At 46.1% G+C, this 20224-nt stretch overlaps 1 protein-coding gene across 17 annotated transcripts in view; it reads right to left on the minus strand.

The window, feature by feature from the left end:
- CADPS (calcium dependent secretion activator) overlaps nucleotides 1–20224 on the minus strand; it is a 200035-nt gene that overhangs the window by 57177 nt on the left and 122634 nt on the right. For 5 of the 17 annotated variants that reach the window (XM_035337788.1, XM_035337799.1, XM_035337787.1 and 2 more), the window contains 6 exons: nucleotides 18846–19033; nucleotides 8556–8657; nucleotides 7590–7653; nucleotides 6830–6953; nucleotides 4354–4422; nucleotides 3478–3495 (listed from right to left, as the gene is read on the minus strand). In XM_035337788.1, coding sequence (XP_035193679.1) covers nucleotides 3478–3495; nucleotides 4354–4422; nucleotides 6830–6953; nucleotides 7590–7653; nucleotides 8556–8657; nucleotides 18846–19033 — 565 coding nt within the window. The remainder of the gene's footprint in view (nucleotides 1–3477; nucleotides 3496–4353; nucleotides 4423–6829; nucleotides 6954–7589; nucleotides 7654–8555; nucleotides 8658–18845; nucleotides 19034–20224) is intronic. The other 12 variants (XM_035337803.1, XM_035337802.1, XM_035337797.1 and 9 more) reach the window with 3 other exon arrangements.

Raw genomic sequence — 20224 nt, forward strand, 5'->3', positions numbered from 1 at the left:
GAAAGCAGATTTCAGACCTCGCTGACATCCAGCTCCTGCAGGGGCCTGACTCGTGCAAGTGTTTTCTGTCCTGGGGAAAAGCCATGAGCACAGAAGGATGAGGAGGAAGCAGCAAGAGATGCAGCACCTCCGTAACTTCAAAATTCAAACGGGGACGGGGTGCTGGGGCAGACAGAGGCACTTCTCTGGGTGCGATGCTGAGAGCTGTGGGCAGCACGCTCCGTCCTGCCCGGTGCTGCGGCGCCTGCTTGAGATTTATGTGCGTCTGGAAGGGATTTCAGTGAGGGTAACACTTTTTCTCCCAAACCAAGATGCATTATCTTCAAACTAAGAAAAATTCACGGAAATGTGTTTTTTTCAACTCTGGAGACTCGACTCCAGCTCTCAAAAATTCAATATTCTGAAAAGAAAACTGACCTCTTGACTTCCTGGTGGTTATTTAGCCTCGTGAAGAATTTTTGCACATCTGAATTGTATCTCACACCTCAGGCAGCAAGTGGCTTTGGTAAGAGCTCTGTGGAAGGATAATGCCACAGTGCAGAGCATCGTGTAACAACCTCAACACTGCTCTAAACACGGGCTCCTAAAGGACAACAGGCAATGCAGGAAGCTGTGTAATGACCCTGTTGCAACTGAATGCCACTTCAAGGAACGAAAGAAGTAAAGCAGCAGTTCAGCAAGCAAACAAACACAGGTTGCATTTACGTCTGAGTTACAGTCATAGTAAACTATATGATTTATTAATGACTTCAGTCTCTGTTCTTGCCTCGAAGCCTGATGGTTTCATATATTTTGCACCTGTATTTATCTGGGGAATGTCATTTGATTTTCTTGGTGAGCTCTGTGCTTTATCACAGATGCCAGGGGTGATTGCCTTGTGGTGGCTGGGCTAATAAATCCCACGGGACCTCTTCTTGTCTCAGGTTGGGTTAATAAACAAGCAGCTGAGCCCCTACGGCTGCAGTGCGCTCTCTAAAGATTATGGGTATGTGCACGGAGCTTCCCAGGCTGAGATCCAGAAATAGGCAACGCGAGTGACGTAAAGTGAGCGCGGGGACTGTGACAAGGGCCAGTACGAGTGCCTTGACAAATACCACTGCTTGTCAGCAACCTGCTGCATCGCTCCACTCAGACACCGACCTCTCCTGCACCCACTCCCCCAGCCCAGCACGCTTTCTGCTCCTGCCGGGGCGAGCGCCTTGCTCAAGATGCTCCGTGGCCGGTGCCAGCTGAGGCTGACGCAGCCGAGGCCACCATGCTTGGTGCCTCTCCTGCCGGCATGCCCAGGTCCCCAGCCTGATGTGGGAAGGGACAGGCACTGGGGCTTGGGCACTGCACCCGCCCTGGCCGGGATGGGCAGCTTGGGGTTGAATGGTGCACCCAGTGGTGCTGCTGCTCCTTGGGCAGGGGATGAGAAAAAATTGCATTTTTGGTCGCCTAATGGACCCAAACAAGCTGATTTCCCCTAGGGACAGAGCAATGGGATGTCACTGGCTCTACCTGCTCTCAAGTTGCTTTCTGCCTGCAGAGCTGCCCTACCGGTGGTCCTTGCCCTGTGCACTGAGGCTCCAGCTGTCCCCAGCCCTACATCTCCTTCACGTCTCATCTTCATGCAGCAGCTCAGGGGGACCACGGGAAGCCTCTTTTTTACAGAGGCCAAAACCAGATCACTACCTGAGATATAATCTGAAACCTAAAGACCAAAGCTCTTATACTAAGCACCAGGAATTACCAAACTGACAGCTGTCACTGTGGTTGGCACCAGCTCTAAAGGTGCCTGTACTCAACTCAGCAGAGCAAATCGGCATTCTTGTTCACGGGAACAGGATCCCTTAATGCCACCACCCTCAACAAACACAGTGCAGTGCATTTCTCAATTCCTGTGCATAAGGGACAGAGAAATTCTTTTCTAAAAGAAGGATGGACTCCCGACTTACACAAATATGCCTTCAAACCCTTATTAAAAGGTTGTACTTATTAATTTGAGTGTTAGTAGTTTTGTCTGATTAATAATTAAAACAAACCATTAATCTTTAATTATTGTAATGTTCTGTTTAGTGTTCTATTTTAAACCATATTTTTATAAGGCTACAAGCAGGAGACTACAAGCTTTTCAGGGGAAAGGAGAACGAGGGGTGACATTTGTGTGTTTAGGAAGTTGTTTTCAGTATCTTATTTTTATTCTTGCTTTTGGCAAAAATAAATAAAAAGTCAGGCCAAAACCCAGTCACTTTTGACTCCACTTAAGCTGAGGAACTGATTTCAAGTTGAGTCCTGCTGACCTTGCCTGAAAATTTTTCATTTAAGACACTGGTAGAGTTGTGGGCACGAAGCAGGGCAGTCGCAGCTCGCTGTGTCCTCTCACTCGCTCTGAGCTTCAAGAAGCAATTTTATTTTTAAATGAGCTGGGCCACAGAAACGTCCTTCTGCATTGCCAAACTTGCAGCACGTGACAAGCCTTTGCCAGCAAGTGCGATGCCCAGTGCTTGCATTGTGCTTGACACACAACAGCCCACTGTGGCCAGCGGAAATGGCTGCACTGGCCACGGTTATGTCTGCAAGTAGTGCACCTGCACCTCTTACTGCTGTAGGGAAGAATTAATCTCTGTTGCCTAAATACTGCTAGTCAAAATTGGTTTTAGTGCCATGCTCTAGATCCTGGGCCAAATTTGAGCTGCAGGAGCCTGGGGAAGCTTGGGCAGAACAAGCCTGGTCAATTTCCCTTTGCAAACAGTTGAAGTCAACTGAATCCTGTTATTTTTTTTTCCACAAAACATAACAATCTACTCACAAAAAGAGATGGACAGTTCAGGTTTCAAGGACTTTCAAACCAGGACTCTGGTGTACAACAGAAACGAGAACAGGGGGCTGCAGACCTCCAAAACCCCTTCTGAAGAGACAGGCACTTCGGGCATTTTGGTCTGCGCTGAACCTTTGCCTCATCACATGTCACCACAGGTTATAAACGAGAGACAAACACGACTTCTGTCTGACCGGATTGTTTGTCACACATTAACGAAAAAATTGAAAATAAAAAAAAAAATTAAAAAACCAGTCCTCCCAGTAGGGCATAAAACAGAAGATGTGAAAACCAAAAATGAACGTTAGTTTCGTCATTCATGTGCTTGTTGGGTGTGTTAAATCAATGGCCAGATCACCACCATTTCTGTGCCAAAAATGAGCTGCAGTTCTTTTGGAAAACAAGAAACTTTCTCTTTACAAAAGCCAGGTTCTCCATTAAAACTGTCTCTTAAGAAGACACTCGATTTCTATGAGGTATTTCTAATCTACGCTCTATTCTAAGGAAGGAGGCAAAAGAGGTTACGTAGACAGCACAAATTAACTCCTTAAGTATCAATGCATCTCCATTTTCAGCCTGAAGGAGTACATATCTTAAGGAGCTATGAAAAAAAAAATAAACAAAATAAATATAACTCAACAGTCCTAGTAATTTATAATGCATATACAATAGTTCACCTGCATCCTTTTGATTCTCTATATGAAAGAGAGAAAGCGACAAGGAGAGAAAAGAGAGAAACAAGAACAGATAGGCAGGATTAATGAGCAAGTGGACCGCACAGCCCCCCAGTTATGCGTGATATATGACATTTGAAAAGAAGAAAAGTTGCCCCGTCTTGCCCCCCCGCCCAGCACCATGGTGTTACCAAAAGAAGCTCCTTTCAAAGAGGTGAAAGAAAATGCTGCACAAATAGGAAATCGGAGAGTGGGAGCTCTGCGAATGTGCAGGGGCTCCCCAAGCGGCACCTGGGCTCGTGTGTCCCCTCCGGAGCTCGGCATAGAGGAGCAAACCAAAAAATCCAGGAGGAGAGCAAGTACAGCGCTTCCGCTCGAGAGAACGGACAGGAGACATGTAAGATCTGATGTACAGAGGAAGGACAGCCTCACAGGGTCTTATACACAGGATTGGTTACAGATCATGTACGCAGGAGAAGGGACGGCTTTTCCCCACATCCTTTATCTGACCGCTAGCTCGTTTCTCCCCGGTGTAGCTGCTGCCCTTTGATTGTGTACCAGTGACAAGCACTTTACAAATTGGGGTTACACGGAAGCAAAGTAAAAATGCATTCAGGTCACAGACATAAAGAGTAACTGAAAAAACTTACAGACAGTCTGAGTTTATCACAAACAAATGGCTAAATTGTCTAACCTGTTTTAGGCTGATAAAAAGTGACTGGACTTCTCACACTGGGTTTCACAGACAGAAGCAACAGACAAGCCAATGCTAAAAGACTTGAAGCAAGGAGAGTGAGTTGGTTTGGATCTGGACTTTCTTGAGGTAATGAGAACAGAAAGAGTGAGGACAGCATGGAGAGGAGGGTGGTAGGTACTCACGAATGGTTAAATCCATCACTTGAGAGGCCAAGCAGAAGACAGGATGCTCATACATTTCTCTCTTTTTCCCTATAAAAGAGGATTTGGGCATGCAAGAGGCTTAGGTCAGAGGTAAAGAGGTTATAGGTTATAGGTCAGAGGAAAACTTTATATTAGGTTAAAAGGAAAATAGCCGTAGAGTATTTTGGGATACACACAGGATAAAAGGAAAAAAAAAAGGGGGGAAGGGAAAGGAGGAGGGTTCAAATTGGAGTTCTACTGGATTAACCATTCAGCATGCCCATGAGTCACAAGAGAGGTTGTGACCATGACTCTAGAGGTTTGTTCAGAACTGTTTGCAAGAATATGGTCAAAACGTCATGAATAGAGGAAAATAGATTTTCATTAGTTTAAGGCTCCGAGATACTAAGGGTTTCAGCCTTCAGTATCTAAGGCTCCCGCAGGTATTTCTTCATAAACATAGCCGCAAGCACTGCTGCCACTGATTTTGTTTTACATTTCTGAGAAAACTCCTTTAAACGTGGCTATTCAGATGTCAGCGTTTGAGAGCAAGATTTCAAAACCATGCATGGCACTCAGAGATGCACCTCGCCAAGGCAAATTTGTCCTTTGCTCTTCTAAGGAGCTATTTGAACACGTAGTGGACTATGCTCATGAGAGAAAACCTGATGCATGCAGCTGGCGGATGTTGGGTTGTTTGAACTAACAAGCCCAGCATGCTTCGAAATTGGTGTTACAACCACTTTTGCAGAGATAGGACAAAAAAAAAGTGGCTGTGGCCAATCACGGATAAAGGAGGAGAAAAGCAGAAGAGAGCAGGTAGTGTGGAATGAACTATTTCTCTGAAAAGGTAGCTGGAAAAAAAGTTTGTTGCTTCAAAGTATTCCCAGACCTACAAGTCACAGTGCAAAAAGAGGGCAGATAATTAACACAACCAAGAAGAATTGAGGCACAAAAGGAAAAGTACACACTAACTGGTCTACTTTGGAAATGAATGCATTTTTACTTACAGATCATAAAGTTTGTTTTTGCATAGATTTATCTGAAAGAAGAGAGCAAATCTTACCAACGAGTTAGTGATATTTACACAGAGAACCTAAGGGAGCCAGCACTGGGTAGAAGCATCCATCACAGAAAAGCTGCTTTTGATTCTCAGTCCTTCTCCAGCCTTGTCAAGTATATTTAAACATTGCATTTTACAGAATACACCAATTAAAATATCCTGTGAAGTTGAGTACTTCGATAAATTGCCTGATAATACAGTGCTTATGAAACCTTCGTTCCTTCTCTATTTTTGTCACTCATTACCAAGTCAAGAGTTGATAAACATCCTTTTAGTGCCCAATTCTTAAGTGTTTCTCACTGGATGCATAACAATGAATTCATTACCACTGGTACACAATTTGCATCGTTAGACAGAAAAAAATGGAAAAAGAGAGGACATGTCATGTACAGAACCTGGACAATTTGTCATATAACAACCCAATTTTTCATGTAAACAAGAACTAAGAAAAGATCAGAGGGAGCTGTTTTTTTTTTTTCTCCTCTCAATATTGTCCTAGAGGCATACAATGATAATCTCAGCTGTAGGAAAGCTTCACATCACACATGACAGAAACCCAAACTCTGGAGCAGAACATACCATTCATCTGGAACATACGGGTTTAAGCAATTGCAAACTTGGATACAGTTGGGAAGGAGTTTCAAGTTGGGAACAGCAGCCCACAAGGTAGCAACGTAAACTGATCAACATGTAAAGAGCTACTGGATCAGAGAGCTTCAGCTAACACGTATCCTCCAGCAAGCTTTAAAATGTCTTTTTGATGGCTACATGTGTCTCTGGTCACTGGTTATTATTCTCCCATAACTTAAAAGGTCAGTAATAACAGCTGTGCCGGATTTAGAGTGACAAGAAAGAAATCTGATGCAAGTATGGGACCGACTGATCAATGCCTGCTATGCAAAGTGCAAAGACAATGAAACACTCCCAGAAAAAGACATTTTAAATTGGCTACAAACGATTAAGCATAGATTAAACAGTTTTTCAGCGTCTTATTTTTCGTTTGTTTCCTGAACTCCACTGTCACAAGCAATTAGCTGCACTATACCTTCAGCTGCAAAGATGACATCCCAAGTATTTCTCAATTTGTTTTTTAAAACCACAACATGAGTCTGAATACTACACCACTGGCCAAATGCACTAATGATCAAAGAAAAAAAAAAGAGAGAGAGAGAAAAAAAGGAAAGCTACAGTTCCTTTTAACTGTTTCCTCTCTCTTTTCCAGAAAAAGAAACGTTTTACATAGCTTCCACTCTTTACTGCTTCAAAAGCCAACACTATAAAAATGATTCATAATCACATCAATTTTATTGACAAGTGAATAAATAGTAAATGAATTTCTCTCAAATAGTTCCCAGTCACAGTTGCCACCTAGAAGTATAACAAAATTGTAATTTCACAAAGAAAGAGCCTTACCTTCAATTTTGGCATACTCTGATAGTCGAGTATAATTGACTAGAGCTGCTTGCTCCAAGCATTTACGGATGACTGTTTTTACCTCCTCTTGAGGGACTGGAGTAACTATGTCTTTCATCAGGACCTTGACACAAGAAAATCTGATTTGTTGTGGCATCAGGCGCACTGAACTGTTTTTTTTTTTTCTCCAAGCCCAACAAACACATCCATTCCTACTCTAGCGCTGCATGGGTAAGCATGCAATAGGCAGGATTCACAACAGGGTCACCTTGGCCATCCTGAGACGTGGGACCTACCCCTTCCCTAGTGTTCTCTGTCTGTATCCATACCCTACGGCATGCCCCAAAATCGGTATTTCCTGTTCCTTAGGGCAAGACATTAAGACCTACTGCAACTTCCCAAGAGCTGGGCAAGGTTGTGCCATTCCCAGGCTCTGCTGATGACTTGGGTTTGTGTCCGGGCTTGGCTGTGCTGCAGGTTAGCAGCAAGGTATCACTTTAGGAAGGGTCTGCAGTGCCAATGCTTGTCAGCGAGGTAGCTGGCCCATAACTATCTGTGTCAGAGGTAGGCTGCGCTGCTGTTAGTGGCCAGGCTGCACCTGGCCTCCAGGCTGAAGCAGGAGAAATCAACAGCCCCACTTAATGTTCCAATATTAACTACCACTAATTACACGTAAAACAGTAGTTCTTTAAGCTGTTCTGGATGGAAACATACATGAATGCAGGTAATTTTAACAACTCTTTGTTATTCCCATGCTTACCCTTTCCAGCAGTGAGAGAGTAGCTTTTAGAGCACCTTCTGGACGGCCAAATGGAAAGCAGTACCTAGAAAAAACACATCCTGTTAACATCAGGTGCTTATCAATATGACCTTCCAGTTCTATAACGATCCTTTCCTGAACAGGACCAAGCAATTCTCTGCTCCCTCTGTCTGGTATTAGCATTCTTTCCATGGGGTAATTTTCCAGAAAGGCTCTGATGGTGTGGATGCTGAGGCAGCAGAACAGAAAAAGGGGCAGTTGGGAAGGTCTGCCAGTTTTAGCTTACTAAATCTGGGTGTCACCTGGGGACTTTTTAGGTCTGCTGGGAAAGAATTAAACATCAGCTCTTCAAAAAAATGAAACAAAGCCCTCTAGAGAGGACAGCACCTGTTACCTCCAGCTGGGGACCTGGTGATGCATAGGGCTGAAGCAGCCACTGTCCCAGCAGGGTGCAGGTCCAAGGGGCTCCGGCACAGACCCTACGTACAAAGCCACATCACCCATTTGTGTGCATGTGTGCATGATCCATGCAGGGCCAGGCTGGTGTGCTGTGAGCAGCTCATCCCTTTTTATAGGGGCAATATCCATCATGTCTGTAGTTATGACATCCCCCCAGAAAACACTGCCTATCTGTATGCTAGGAAGCATTAAACATAAATGGGTGATAACTGAGCAGAGGAATAATACGGGATTTTTGTGCGGCGGGGTGGGGGGGGGGGGGAGTTAAATTTCAGAAAAAAAATCACAGCACTACTGTGAGTATGGAAGCAAGAATTCTGAAATACCCTTTAAAGGTTATTTCTTTCAAATCCCTCTCCAGCTACAAACACTGCCCTGCTTAGGTCTGTGCCACTCATGCAGGATTCCCGCATGCATTCAAAACCTGCCTTTTGGCTTTGCTGTTTATAGGAGGGAATTTGGAGGAAATCAATCCTCTCCCCTTCAGCCTGGGGTCTCTGCCTTTACCTAAAATGCGTGATCTGATTCTCCAGAAGCAAACGCAGCCGCTCCTTGATCTCTTCAAATCGCTCTTTCTCATCTACGGTTACCGTTCCTATCCCGTCCGGCCTGAAGGAGAAATGCCGTGAATGACTCAGGCTCCACCTCACGACCCTGGGAAATCATCTGCACAGCAAAGCACATGCTGCAGGTTGGGACATGGATGTCACCAGCCATTAGACCCAGGACAGGGCATGTGCCAAGCCGAGACACGGCAGTCACAGCAGCACGACCACAAAGGTATCAGAAAGCAAGAAAGCAAGAAATATCCTATCCCCCCTCTCAGAATGATAGTTTGTACATGGACTCCCCCCACACCCTCCTCTTTTTTTTTTTTTTTTCTTTTTCAGTGACAGGAAAACCTTAAAAAACAGAATCCCTTCTTAAATGTAGGTATATAACAAGGAGCACAATGCCAGCTTTCACCGCAGGATTGGGCCCACTGCTGGCAAAATACGGACTTAATTTCTGCAGAAAAATTCAGCTGCTAATTTAACGCAATTCACAATATAAAGAATATTGACAACAGGCTTGTATGTAAAATCCTGTACTCCTTCAGAACCACTGAATCACCTTATTACAATAATTTCTCGAAGTGAACCATCTTCATTATACTCTGCTGAAATGCACCTAGAGAGTGGTAAGTATTTTATACCTGAAAACGCAATGCCTTTTCATTCATTTCAGTTTGAGGGATAAAAATCAACACGCGTTACCACCGATTTTCAGGGAGTATGAGTTACTACTCTCTGGCATTTGGTGCGTGCACAGGAGTGCATTGTAAGACCCCAGGCTCCGCTGCCTCGGGTGCTCCTCGTCCATCACCGAGCACAGTGTGCAGCGGGTGCTGCCGTGGCACTGCCGGGGCCGTGACGGGTGTCCCCGTGCTCCCGCACCCCGTCCCTCTGCCGATGCAGCCCCAGCCCGGAGCCGAAAGCAGCCGTGCCCTCCTTCCCCCCGCAGCCCCACGGCAAAGCTCGCTGCAGAGGAAGGCAGGGAGAGGAGCGCGCCTAATCCAGCCGCCAAAGGGATCGGCGAGCCAGACAATCGGCAGCGCCGCTCCCCATTACCGACGAGCAAAGTCTACGGATTTGTGTACTCCTGGGCAACTCTGCTGGCACAGGCTCTCTGTAGGTAATGTAAGGCGTCTTAAAATTGAACAAATGTTCTTACTTAAAGGCCTCCTCCAGTGTTCAGCCTAAGCTGCATAAATCCTCAGCACTAGACTGGTTTGGTTATACAAAAGACTTGGCAAGGGATTACAAAGCTTCTAATGAACCTCCTGTCAGGGGTTAATTGGTTGGCTTTATTTTCCTCTTAAAGAATCAAAGGCCCTAAACTTAGGAGAAAAAAAAAAAAACGATAAAAATGAAAAGCAATAAAATCTGTACAATCACTTCTCCTTGACCCTGTATTTAGTAAGCTCTCAATGTCATAAATACAAACTCTGATATTCCAGTACAGGTGAATAAATGATTAAAGCATTTCAGGAGAGTAACTAGCAAACCTTACATGATATTCACGGCATATTCTTAAATCTAAATATACATTAAATAAAACTTACAATATGGACATAAAAAATACTTGAATATCAGGGGATGTATTTAAATTTAAATAGCATTTCATCAGAAATTGTTATTTGACTGTTTGCCAAATTCAGATGTGCATTATGGAAAAAAAAGGAAAAAGATTTAGGCTAAAACTTAGATAAAATGTCTTATCTGGGGAATACATTTCATAAACATTTTTGGAAGTATGGATCTGGTCTCATTAGTACCTAATTAGGACTGGTTATTTTGAAGAAATGAGCAAGCCACAAAAAAAGAAAAAAAAAAGGAAAAAAATGAAAAAAATAGATATTGAGCAAAATTTAATGTCTGAAGATGCTTAATATATTTTTTTTTTTCCAAAATTCCATAAAATATTGAATACTCAGATAGATACGTCCCTGCCTTTTGTTATGCTGTGCACCTCATAGTGCCGGTCTTGCTGCCAAGCAGAGGAGCAGGTAATTCAGGACAGACAGCGATAAATGCTCTACTCGAAGGGGCGAGGTTGAAACCCTCATTTGACTTTTGCCACCCAGTTCTCGCCCCGTACCCGTAACAACTCGCGGTGTCACTGGGTTAATTGTGTCAGCGCTGACAAACGAGGCAGTGAAAGCCGCCTGCCCTGGCAGTGATTTGCTGGTGGACTGGAAATGGTCTGAAAGTTGTGTTACCCTTTGCAGGGTCAGTAACCTCCGACGGCGAGATTTACGGACAGGCTGGAGGGAGCTGCGGTTACCTCCGTGGGTCTGGATGAAGTCTTCTCCCAGAGAGGACAGTAAGCATCCAGGCTGTTTTTAAAATCATCGTCAGTTTTAAAAATACATTTTCAAGGGATTTAATTGCAAGCAGAGTGCAGTGGCATGTGAAAAAAAAAAAGCTAGCTCTGTATGCAAAGATCTGGGCGACTCACTGCTGATGCTGGTGAAGGGAGGATCAGGACCGTGTCTGACAGCTTGGGTTGGGTCGTAGCCCGTCCACACAAATCATAGCTTCTCACTGTATTTAAGGGCTTCAGTTTTGTCAGAACTGGCTATTAGCACGTAACGAGTGGTGTGGGGCACCAGATGCCTGCTGACATACCACCATCGGCCACGTCCGGGTTGAGCGGTGTGGCTCTGGAAGCACTGGTTTTAAAGCACCGACCCACACGAAGAAGAAGGAAGGGTTTGGAGAACGAAGTCATGGCCAAAACAGGGTCACCACGTCCCTCCACCTTCACAAAGATGCAAACCCAGCCCACAGGCGAGCGGCCTGCTCCCCCCGCGCTCAGCCCACGGCCGCCGGCTTGCCGTGAGGCAGGAAGATGTCCAGCCCGGTGGCCCTGGCCACCACTCCGTCACACAGGGCCTGCCATGCGGTGTAAGTGGCACGCTGCCCTCCTGTATCATGCTCCTGCAAACTTGAGACAATCTACAGGTCAGCTGTAGCCATTTTTGGAGCAGTGCGGATGTCTGGAAGGGCCTGCCAACCGAGAGCCATCACCACTGCAAGGACTCCCTTTCTCACCCAGCTGTGGACTATATTGCATCTGACATGATGAGCATCTCTTGAATCTACCTTTCAAATTTTCGGCAAACCATTTTCTCACTGTCCTTCACAAAGTTGACATTTTCGGCAGCATGATAGGAAAGATGTCATGTCGGCTGCTTTTCAAGTTGTTGTCACAGTGGTTAGCACCAGTTCTGTCATCTTTGCTTTCCTCACAATCCCCCATCTTGAGCCATGTCACAAATAATAATACTTCCCATGTTTTTGTCAAATTTCAAATACTATAACCCAGCTGCACATCTTCGGATTTACTAGTTATGTTAATCTTTGTTGCTCATCTTCCCAGAAGCTGAAGCATTAGGGACTCATTAATTAGTGACAAATGCAGGATATACATAGAACTGGAAAAACACCACCAAAAGCCTTGCACTTAATTTATTAGCTGGATAATTTTGAAACCTAATTAAATATGCAAGTCAAATATACTTTGAAAATGCAATCTTTTTTGAGGGAACATATTTATTTTCCCTTCGCAAGAACACAAAGGGTATATAGCTTAGCATTGCGGTAATTTAAGATTCACTTCTGTGCTCTAGACAATTCGAGTACATGGCTGATGGGGCTGAAAAAAATCTGCAAGAGAAGTTTAAGTCTCACCAGCTCGTCCTGATGCTTACTGGTGATTTTCTTTTCAACAAAGAACTCCAGCTCAACTTTTATATTTGATAACTTATCGGGTGGACAGCCTCACCAACTCCTCCAGCAGGCAGCGTTTCTGCAGCAAGGCTAGCTCGAATGCAGCCAGGGGAAACGAATGTGCTCACACACAGTGCACAACCACGTCCTCCTAACACTGGGCTAAGCAGTGACGGGAACTGAGAGAAGAGCAAAATGGTGAAAAATAGCTCTGCTTCTACATGGTATGTGCAGAGGCACAAATGGGTCTGAGCCTGTGAGTTCAGGTCCACAAACAGCACACACGTCTCCGTCTGAGTGGAGACACCATTTCTTCTGGTTATCTACAGCTCCTGTTCACGGACACTCGAGGTGCACGGCATAAGTTGTGGGCAGAGAGGAAAGCAGAAGGGCAAAAAAGGCAAGAAAAATAAATAAGGAAAAATTTAATTATAAGTAAACAAGTTTCAGATCACTCCTTCTGCTGCAGATTCATTATGTTGGCTCAAACCTAGTCAACTCACAACGTAAATATTTCATATGAAAAGTTTTAAATGCTGCTTTCCTAATCCCTCCTTGTTGTTAAGTTCTAAGCCACAAAAACAACAACATCAACAAAGCAGGTGGTGAAATTAGAAAAGGGGTTGCAATTTAAACAGCGAAAACGATAGTCCTTGTTTAGCTTGGATGGTTTGTGCAAATTCCAGGGTTAATTATAAATTATAATTAGGACCTGTGATCCTAAGGCCACTGCTTTATTCTACAAGCCCCGCCTCCCCCCATGCCCTTTTCTAATTATACCCAGTGCCCCCAGGGCTAGTTATGCTGCTAAAACAAATATATCAAAATGATTTTTAACAAAGACTAATCTATGAAGCAATAGCATGCATTTGTATGCAATTATAAATATACAGTATAGCTCCAGTGGGTTAATCTCTTTGACATAAGCCTGCATGAAATACCATGGCGGCTTACAACTGAAAAGACAGATCATCTTTTACACCTTTTATGTTTAACTTGTCTACACTTTTTCTACTGGGGAAAATATTGCTTACACGTAGCAAACAGATCTTTGCATGCACTGTGAGCCCTGGCATTCAGAGCCAACGAAAAAAAAACAATGTCAAAAACTGATGCAAATAATTTGATTTTTTAAGTAACAACTCAAATATAAAACACGTGCTGCCTTCAGCTCCCTTGCCGCTTGCCAGGTGCAGCACATATGAGCTATACAGTAAACATGGATGATTAGTGCCTTGGACGGCATGTGTCAGGAATGGCTTTCGGAGGCTGCCTCGCGGGAGGACTCGCCCGCGCCAGCCCCACCGGCCGCACGGGGACCAGTCCAGCCGCAGCACTGGCCGCACTGGGATGCGGGCGGGAGCACCCTGCCTGTCTTGCCCTCCTTCATCACCCCGTGCAAAGCTGATCTGAACAAATCCACCTGGTTAGACTCCTTGAAAACGCTTATTCAGCGAACACCAGTTTTGCCCGACGTCCCTTTCTTCAGGGAATTCTCGCCGCGTGCCCAACGCTGGTTGAAAGCCCTTTGTTTGGCTCAGCCCTCCGCCTGCTCTCCTCAGGGCTTCCCTCGATGCTGCCCAAGGTGCGAGCCGCTTCGTCCTGCCATCCCTGCCTTCATCCTGCTCCCGCTCCCCTCCACGCCAGCGCCAAGTCACGGCTCATCGCTCCTCATGTGCGATCCACAGCCCTGATGCCGCGCGGCTGAACCGGATGGCTTCTGAGCACTGCCATCCTACACCTATTGCAACGAATCACGTCAGCCCGAGCCGGTTGTCTGCCGGTCGCGGGCGATGCCGGATTGTATCCGACAGACGGCCGCAACGCATGCCGTGTCATCACGGGTCTGGCTGCGATACGGAGCCGGCACCTAACGAGGGGTTACGGCGTGACGCCCCGCGAGGTCTGCAGTCAGGGCTGCTCATCTGAGTGCAGGGACGTGTTGATGGGTTTATCACTTCTTTTATAGGACCAAAATACCCCCCCCCCCTTTTTTTTCCTTTTTTTTTTTTTTAATTAGCTGTATGGAAGTCTTGCCTTTATGTGGAATAGCCAGATATGCAATTAGAATATAAAAGAAAATATTATGAATACGTTATGCAGCCTTTTCAGTTCCTCGAGGTCTATGACAATATTATTTCTGGTGGCTTACAGCTGATAAAAACTAAGGGGAGCTAATGCTAACGCTCGCTAATGAGAGAGCTATTTCTTGAAAACAAGTTTTATGCTGTAAAGCATAAAACAGCTCGCAGGGCAAAGGGCAGGTCACTGGCATACCAAGACACTTAACAGAGATTGTAGTCGTGCACTCTGGGCAAAAGTCACCGAACATCTCACAAAGAATAATGCTATCAGACTACAGGGGATCCAGGCTGGCATCCTGATTTTGATAAGCTCTATGTCTGCTAATACTGCACATTCTGCACATTCAATATTTTAGATTTATTTTTAAAAGATTGAGATTAGCAAAGATGGAAAGAGTCTCATTTGGTGCCAACTTGAACATTTAATTGAAAGCTAAATGGCTAAATCCAAACAAGCCACATGTGGAACCAAGGTCACCCCCCGCAGACATTGCTTCCAAAGGGACAGAAATGGAGGTTGGAGGGTTCGGCACCGACTTTGGGCCTGGAAAGCTGAGCTCAGTTCTCTGCTCTGCAATGCCTCTCTTGTGCACAGACGGGGAGGAACGAGGCTCCTCCACCACACCGGCTCCCTGCGTGTCAGACGGTGCAGGAGCACTGCTGTCCCCCTCAAAAGTCAGGGAGGAGACGAACATGGAAACAGAAGGCAGGAAAACACCCGGGGGTCATGTAAACCCTTTCATTATTTCAGCTCAAGCTATGTCTTCTTAAAACTGTGCCTGTTTTTGCCTCCGCTACTTTTTTGAGGACTGTTGATAAAGGCAAGCGACAGGCTCAATACTGTCGTAATGGTACCAGAAGCACACAGACATCAATAAACACACAGCCGGTGTTGTCGGGTGTCTGAATGCTACGTGTTTCTTGCCTTTCGTGTAGGTACAGACATCAGAAATCCTAACAGCATAACAGCAGAACTTAAAAAAAGGCAGCCAGTGATACCTCGTTGAGAAAACCCTTCTATGAAATCGCCGATGGCCATAATAGCGAGAAGCCTCCAGTTCTTCAGCTTTGGTGAGTAGCAAGGAACTGGGACCAGCAAATCATTCAGGTATTTAGCAGTCTTGGCTTGCTCGCTGCTTGCCCCTGCCCCTCTGACAGCCTGTGCATAGCACATGCAGGTACCTGCAGGAGGTAAGACTCAGGACAAGCAATTTCCATTTAACCACGTTTTTTACTCCAAAAAGGATGAAATGAACAGAAAAAATAAGGGGACTGTGATGCAAATGGCAGGGATTTACAGCCTTTTTTTTTTTTTTTGGAGAGATTATGTCAGGCTTTCAGGGGTCTGAATAAGCTACAGGAGCCGAAAGGGAGGGAAAGAAAAAAAGAATCCCTTATATCTAAAGCACCAGGGCTCCAAACCAGCCCCAAAATCTTGCTTTGACCGAGTCACCTGCCTCTGCGGTGGGGTCAGCCCAAAGCTGGAGGTGCATTTCCACCAGCAGCCGCCCCGCTTCCGTCCCGGGTGCCGCGGTGCCGGACAGGCGAGGCAGCGTCCCCGCACTGACGCCTGTCATCCTGTCAGCCCCGACCTCCGGGCTGTCCCCGGCATCCGAGCGCAGCCTCCCCGCACCTCCCCGCTGACTGCGAGCGACTGGTGTCTGGCCGCCTGACCTTACACAAACGCGATGCAAACAGACAGCCCACCTCAGCTCCATCACTGTCTGCCGCTAATACCGGAGATTGATAGCCACATGGAGTCATCTCCCTGCTCGACCTTCGTTACCGGGTGGCATATTCTGACTGACAGCCAACCTCCTTCTGGAGAAAGCTAAACTACCCAATGTTTGTGGGTTTTTTTTCTGTCGAGAAGTGGAGTAACTTCCTCTTATAGAGAAAATCAAATCAACACTTTCTTGGGTTGGACAGAAAAAAAAAAAAAAAGAAGCCTTTGTTATACAGAAAGAATCTCCTGACTTGAATCTGCTGGAAGATGCTGTCGGGTGCGGTGCTGGGTGCTGCACAGTCCCAAGCACGGACATGCTCCCGCCTTTACAAAACACACACGGGACGTTTTCTGCTCTGCAGTGAGCTACAGGTCTGCCGAGCAGAGTATGACCCCCGGATAGCCCTAAGGTGATGAGCAATGTATGGATGTGGGAGGTGGGAGGAAGCAAACCCAGCTTTACGCACAGCCCGTGATTGCCAGCGAGCACACGGATAAACATTGGCTTCTCTGCGCGCTCTGCCAGCCAGCTCTCCAGTGCATGATGCAAGTGGCCTAAGCAGCTTTCTGAAAAGAAATCACGACTCTTCCACTTCGCTATTCAGATTTCTATTAGTAGAAACGAAAGACACCGAGTCACATTTTCTCCCGCAGACCCCCTGCGGTTCTTTATGGCTTCCTGATGGCAGAGGCCAGGAAATGCACCCCGCAGTCTCCGCACCAAACTCTTGCGGTCCCGGGGAGAAGCGCGATGCTGCAGCCCCGCAATGCCCAGGTCCCAACTGAGAGGGAGCATGTCCCTTTAGCTTTCTGGTCTGAATACAGCCATTGTCTAAAGACAGCTAAGTCAGGATGAAGCACATTGTTCTTTTTTTGGCATATTTTAACCAAATTTAACAGCCCAGCTGTCCATTTGGAAGCTGTGTCCCAGTGAGGTGCAGCAGCCACCCGCAGCTCCAGGGACCAGCATGGGCACAGCACTGGGCTCTGCACATCCCAAGGAGCTTGAAGCAGGACAGATTTGCCAAGCCCTCAGCTGTCCAGCCCCAGCAGGAAGGCATCCCCACAGCACCATCAGATACCTCCTGCCACTGACCCAGTGAAGAGGAAGCTGTGGTTCTGGTTGTCCTGGAGCCTGTGAAGAGGCACACGGGGTAGCTGTGACCAGCAGCCACCCTCCTCCCCATTACACGCTCTTGGAAAACGGGCTTTGAACCAGGTGGTGTCCCCAAAGCCTCCTCCCTCCTGACTATGGATGGGAGCTTTATGTGCGGCCAGGTCTGCATGCAGGCCCCTGAACACACCTGGAACACACCAGTCCCTGATGCCCTGGGGACACGGGCACCCAAAAGCGTCCCAGCAGAGGCCAACCCTGGCTGCCGCAGCCCCGCAGCCTGCCCAGTGTGCTCGGTGACCGAGGAGCCCGGCGCCAGCTACAACACACTGCTGTGCACTGCGCACTTCGCTTACCTTTTTGGCTCTGGATTCGGCTGGGATTTGGAATCTTTCCTTTTTTTGGACTCCTTTTTGGAATCCTTTTTTGTCTCCACTTCAGCGGCAGAGGCATGAGACACTTTGCCCCCCTCGCCTTCTGCGCTTGGCTGTGACCCGCCAAGCAACTCTGCCATGTGGTGGCTTTGGGGAGTGATTGGGACACGCGGGGGGAGGCCAGCAGCAAACGTGGAAGAAACAGAAAAAAGCATGAAATAAAAAGCACAAAACAAGACAAAAGGAAACTAAACCAAAGGCAAACAACTGAAATCAAAGAACAATTGGCAAAGAAGGAACAAACGAGCAAAAGAAAGTCATAACTAAAAAAGAAACCAAGGAAGCAAGGACTCGGTTTCCATGACAAGATGTATGAAACTAACTGCAAAGCAAGCGGCAGCCTTGCAACGTGAAACCTGGGCAATGTGTGTCATAATTCAGGATGCTATTTACCAGAGGGCTTATGAAAACACATAATTATTTTATAACACTCCTTTCTTCTGCAGCTTTTGCAGGATAGAGAGCAATATCTCCAAATATACAATGCAACTTAGCAGAAAAAACAACAAAACCAAACCAGAAAAAGAAGCTGCAATACAAACCACAGCTGTCAACAAAATAAATAGAAAAGGAAAAAGCATAGCTCCGCTCCCTACCATCAAAGATTTGCCACATTTGAGAGAAAGGAATGGGCTGCTTCTGGAACTGGAATTCCTTTACAACAGCAGCAAGACAAACTTTCCAATTATGCCTAAGCAATTCCAAGGCTGACGTCACGCCGCCTGCCGAAGAGACAGAGGTGCCCGAGGGCTTCGAGCACTTCTGTGCACTGAAGTTTGATACTGCTGAAAATTTCACTGCTGCAGCTTGTCAGCTCCTTTCACGCAGTAGTTAAATCAGTGCAGTATATTGTTTACTTCCATTATATTCAACCCGTGACAGTCACATGTACGTCAACTCTAGCTTGCCCAGAACTGCATCTAGCAGGTGCCTGGGTAAGAAAGTTAAAAACCCCGATTTCTGGATCCTCTACGTGCATTTTTATTGCTTACATTAAACAAGCAATGAAACAAACAAACAAACCGACTATGCCACTAGAAGCGCTGCTGCCAAACATCCAATGTGAAAACAAATTGGGGACTGTTGTGCATTATCCAAGGAAACCTATATCTGACAAAGTCATCCCTTGCTGGCAGGGAGCTGCTAGCCAAAAATAATTCCTTACCTGTTGCCATGAACATGTGATGCACAAAAGGCAAAGCTGTAGTGAAGTAAGGTGGGGTCAATCATAGCTCCATTTTCTGCGCGCTCTAGCAAATCTCTGAGGTAGCAGAGATGTCTGTGACAGCCTCTCACTCCATTACGTGCACAATACTCATCTAGCACAAAGACCTGGCCAGGACTAAACCAGCCCTGTTTAGAAATAAAGAGACTTGATTTTAAATATAGGTTATTAAATACAAACGCCATCAGATTTGGAGGTGTAGTGGTCAACTGTTCTAATAAAGAAATGCAAACCTAAGGCTACGTTAAGGAAAAAGGAGAGAGGTCACTCTTAAGCAATACAGTCTGCATATCATCACCTAATCACAGCATATACTCAGTGCAACTGTTAACCAAAATACATTATGCTACCATTAACAGAAAATGTCATTTAAAATGCTGAAAAGTGAGGCCAGTTCACGACAGTGTCTAGAAAAAAAAGAAAAAAAAGAAAAAAAAAAAAAGATTCACACCTTTAAAGAGACGACAAAGATTTGATTATTTAAGCAACATGAAAGAGTGATCTCATTCTGGGGAAAGGACTGCACATTTGGCCGGGAGTGAGAAGAATGATCTGGGGGAGAACAGGGAGGATTACACTGAACAACGGCTTCTCTTGCATCTGGCACGTAGGAACATCCTGAAGACGGAGGAAGGCAGCTCCCCAGCATCACACGGGGACGTTTCACATCGTCCTTGTTGTGTACCCTCGGCGACGGGCTCTGAGCTCGCCCACCAGCCAGCAGGCCAGCGCTCCTCGGCATCGCAGCAAACACGAGCTCAGCTCATGGGCACGGTTTCTTTACACGTCCAGAAACCTCCAACGATTGCTGTCTGTGAGTCCTAAAGGCCTGGTAACACACGGTGCAACGTCCATGCTCCCGAGGAGGACATGGTGCCCTGCGAGGGGACGGCACAGCACTCCGGCGAGCGTCCCAGGACAGCCGGAGCCGAGCGCACCTCTGCCTTCAGCGAAGGCGCTAGTGAGAACGAGAATATTCTTGTAGATCGTAGATTTTCAAAATGCTGCAAAACCGTCAATATTTACATGGGAATTTGGGTGCTAAACAATTGCTAAGACGCAGCTCTGGAATGCATCAAGCTGCAAAATCTTTCATCGTTTAATTGAAAAGTTCCTGCAGCGGGCGGGAGAGTAGTTGAGGCAGAGCACTGCCCCTATAGGCAACTTCTTTGCCACCCCATCTGTTACCCCAAATGCTACATCTTAGAAACAACACTGCTGTGAAAGATTAAAATATATTTTCTACCACTCAGATGACACCAAATCTTTTCTAGATGCCAAAATAGCTGCTTTGAAAAGAGTTGAAGAAATATCAATTA

Source organism: Oxyura jamaicensis, chromosome 12 (assembly GCF_011077185.1).
Source record: "Oxyura jamaicensis isolate SHBP4307 breed ruddy duck chromosome 12, BPBGC_Ojam_1.0, whole genome shotgun sequence".
In the NCBI taxonomy this organism is placed as follows: Eukaryota; Metazoa; Chordata; class Aves; order Anseriformes; family Anatidae; genus Oxyura; species Oxyura jamaicensis.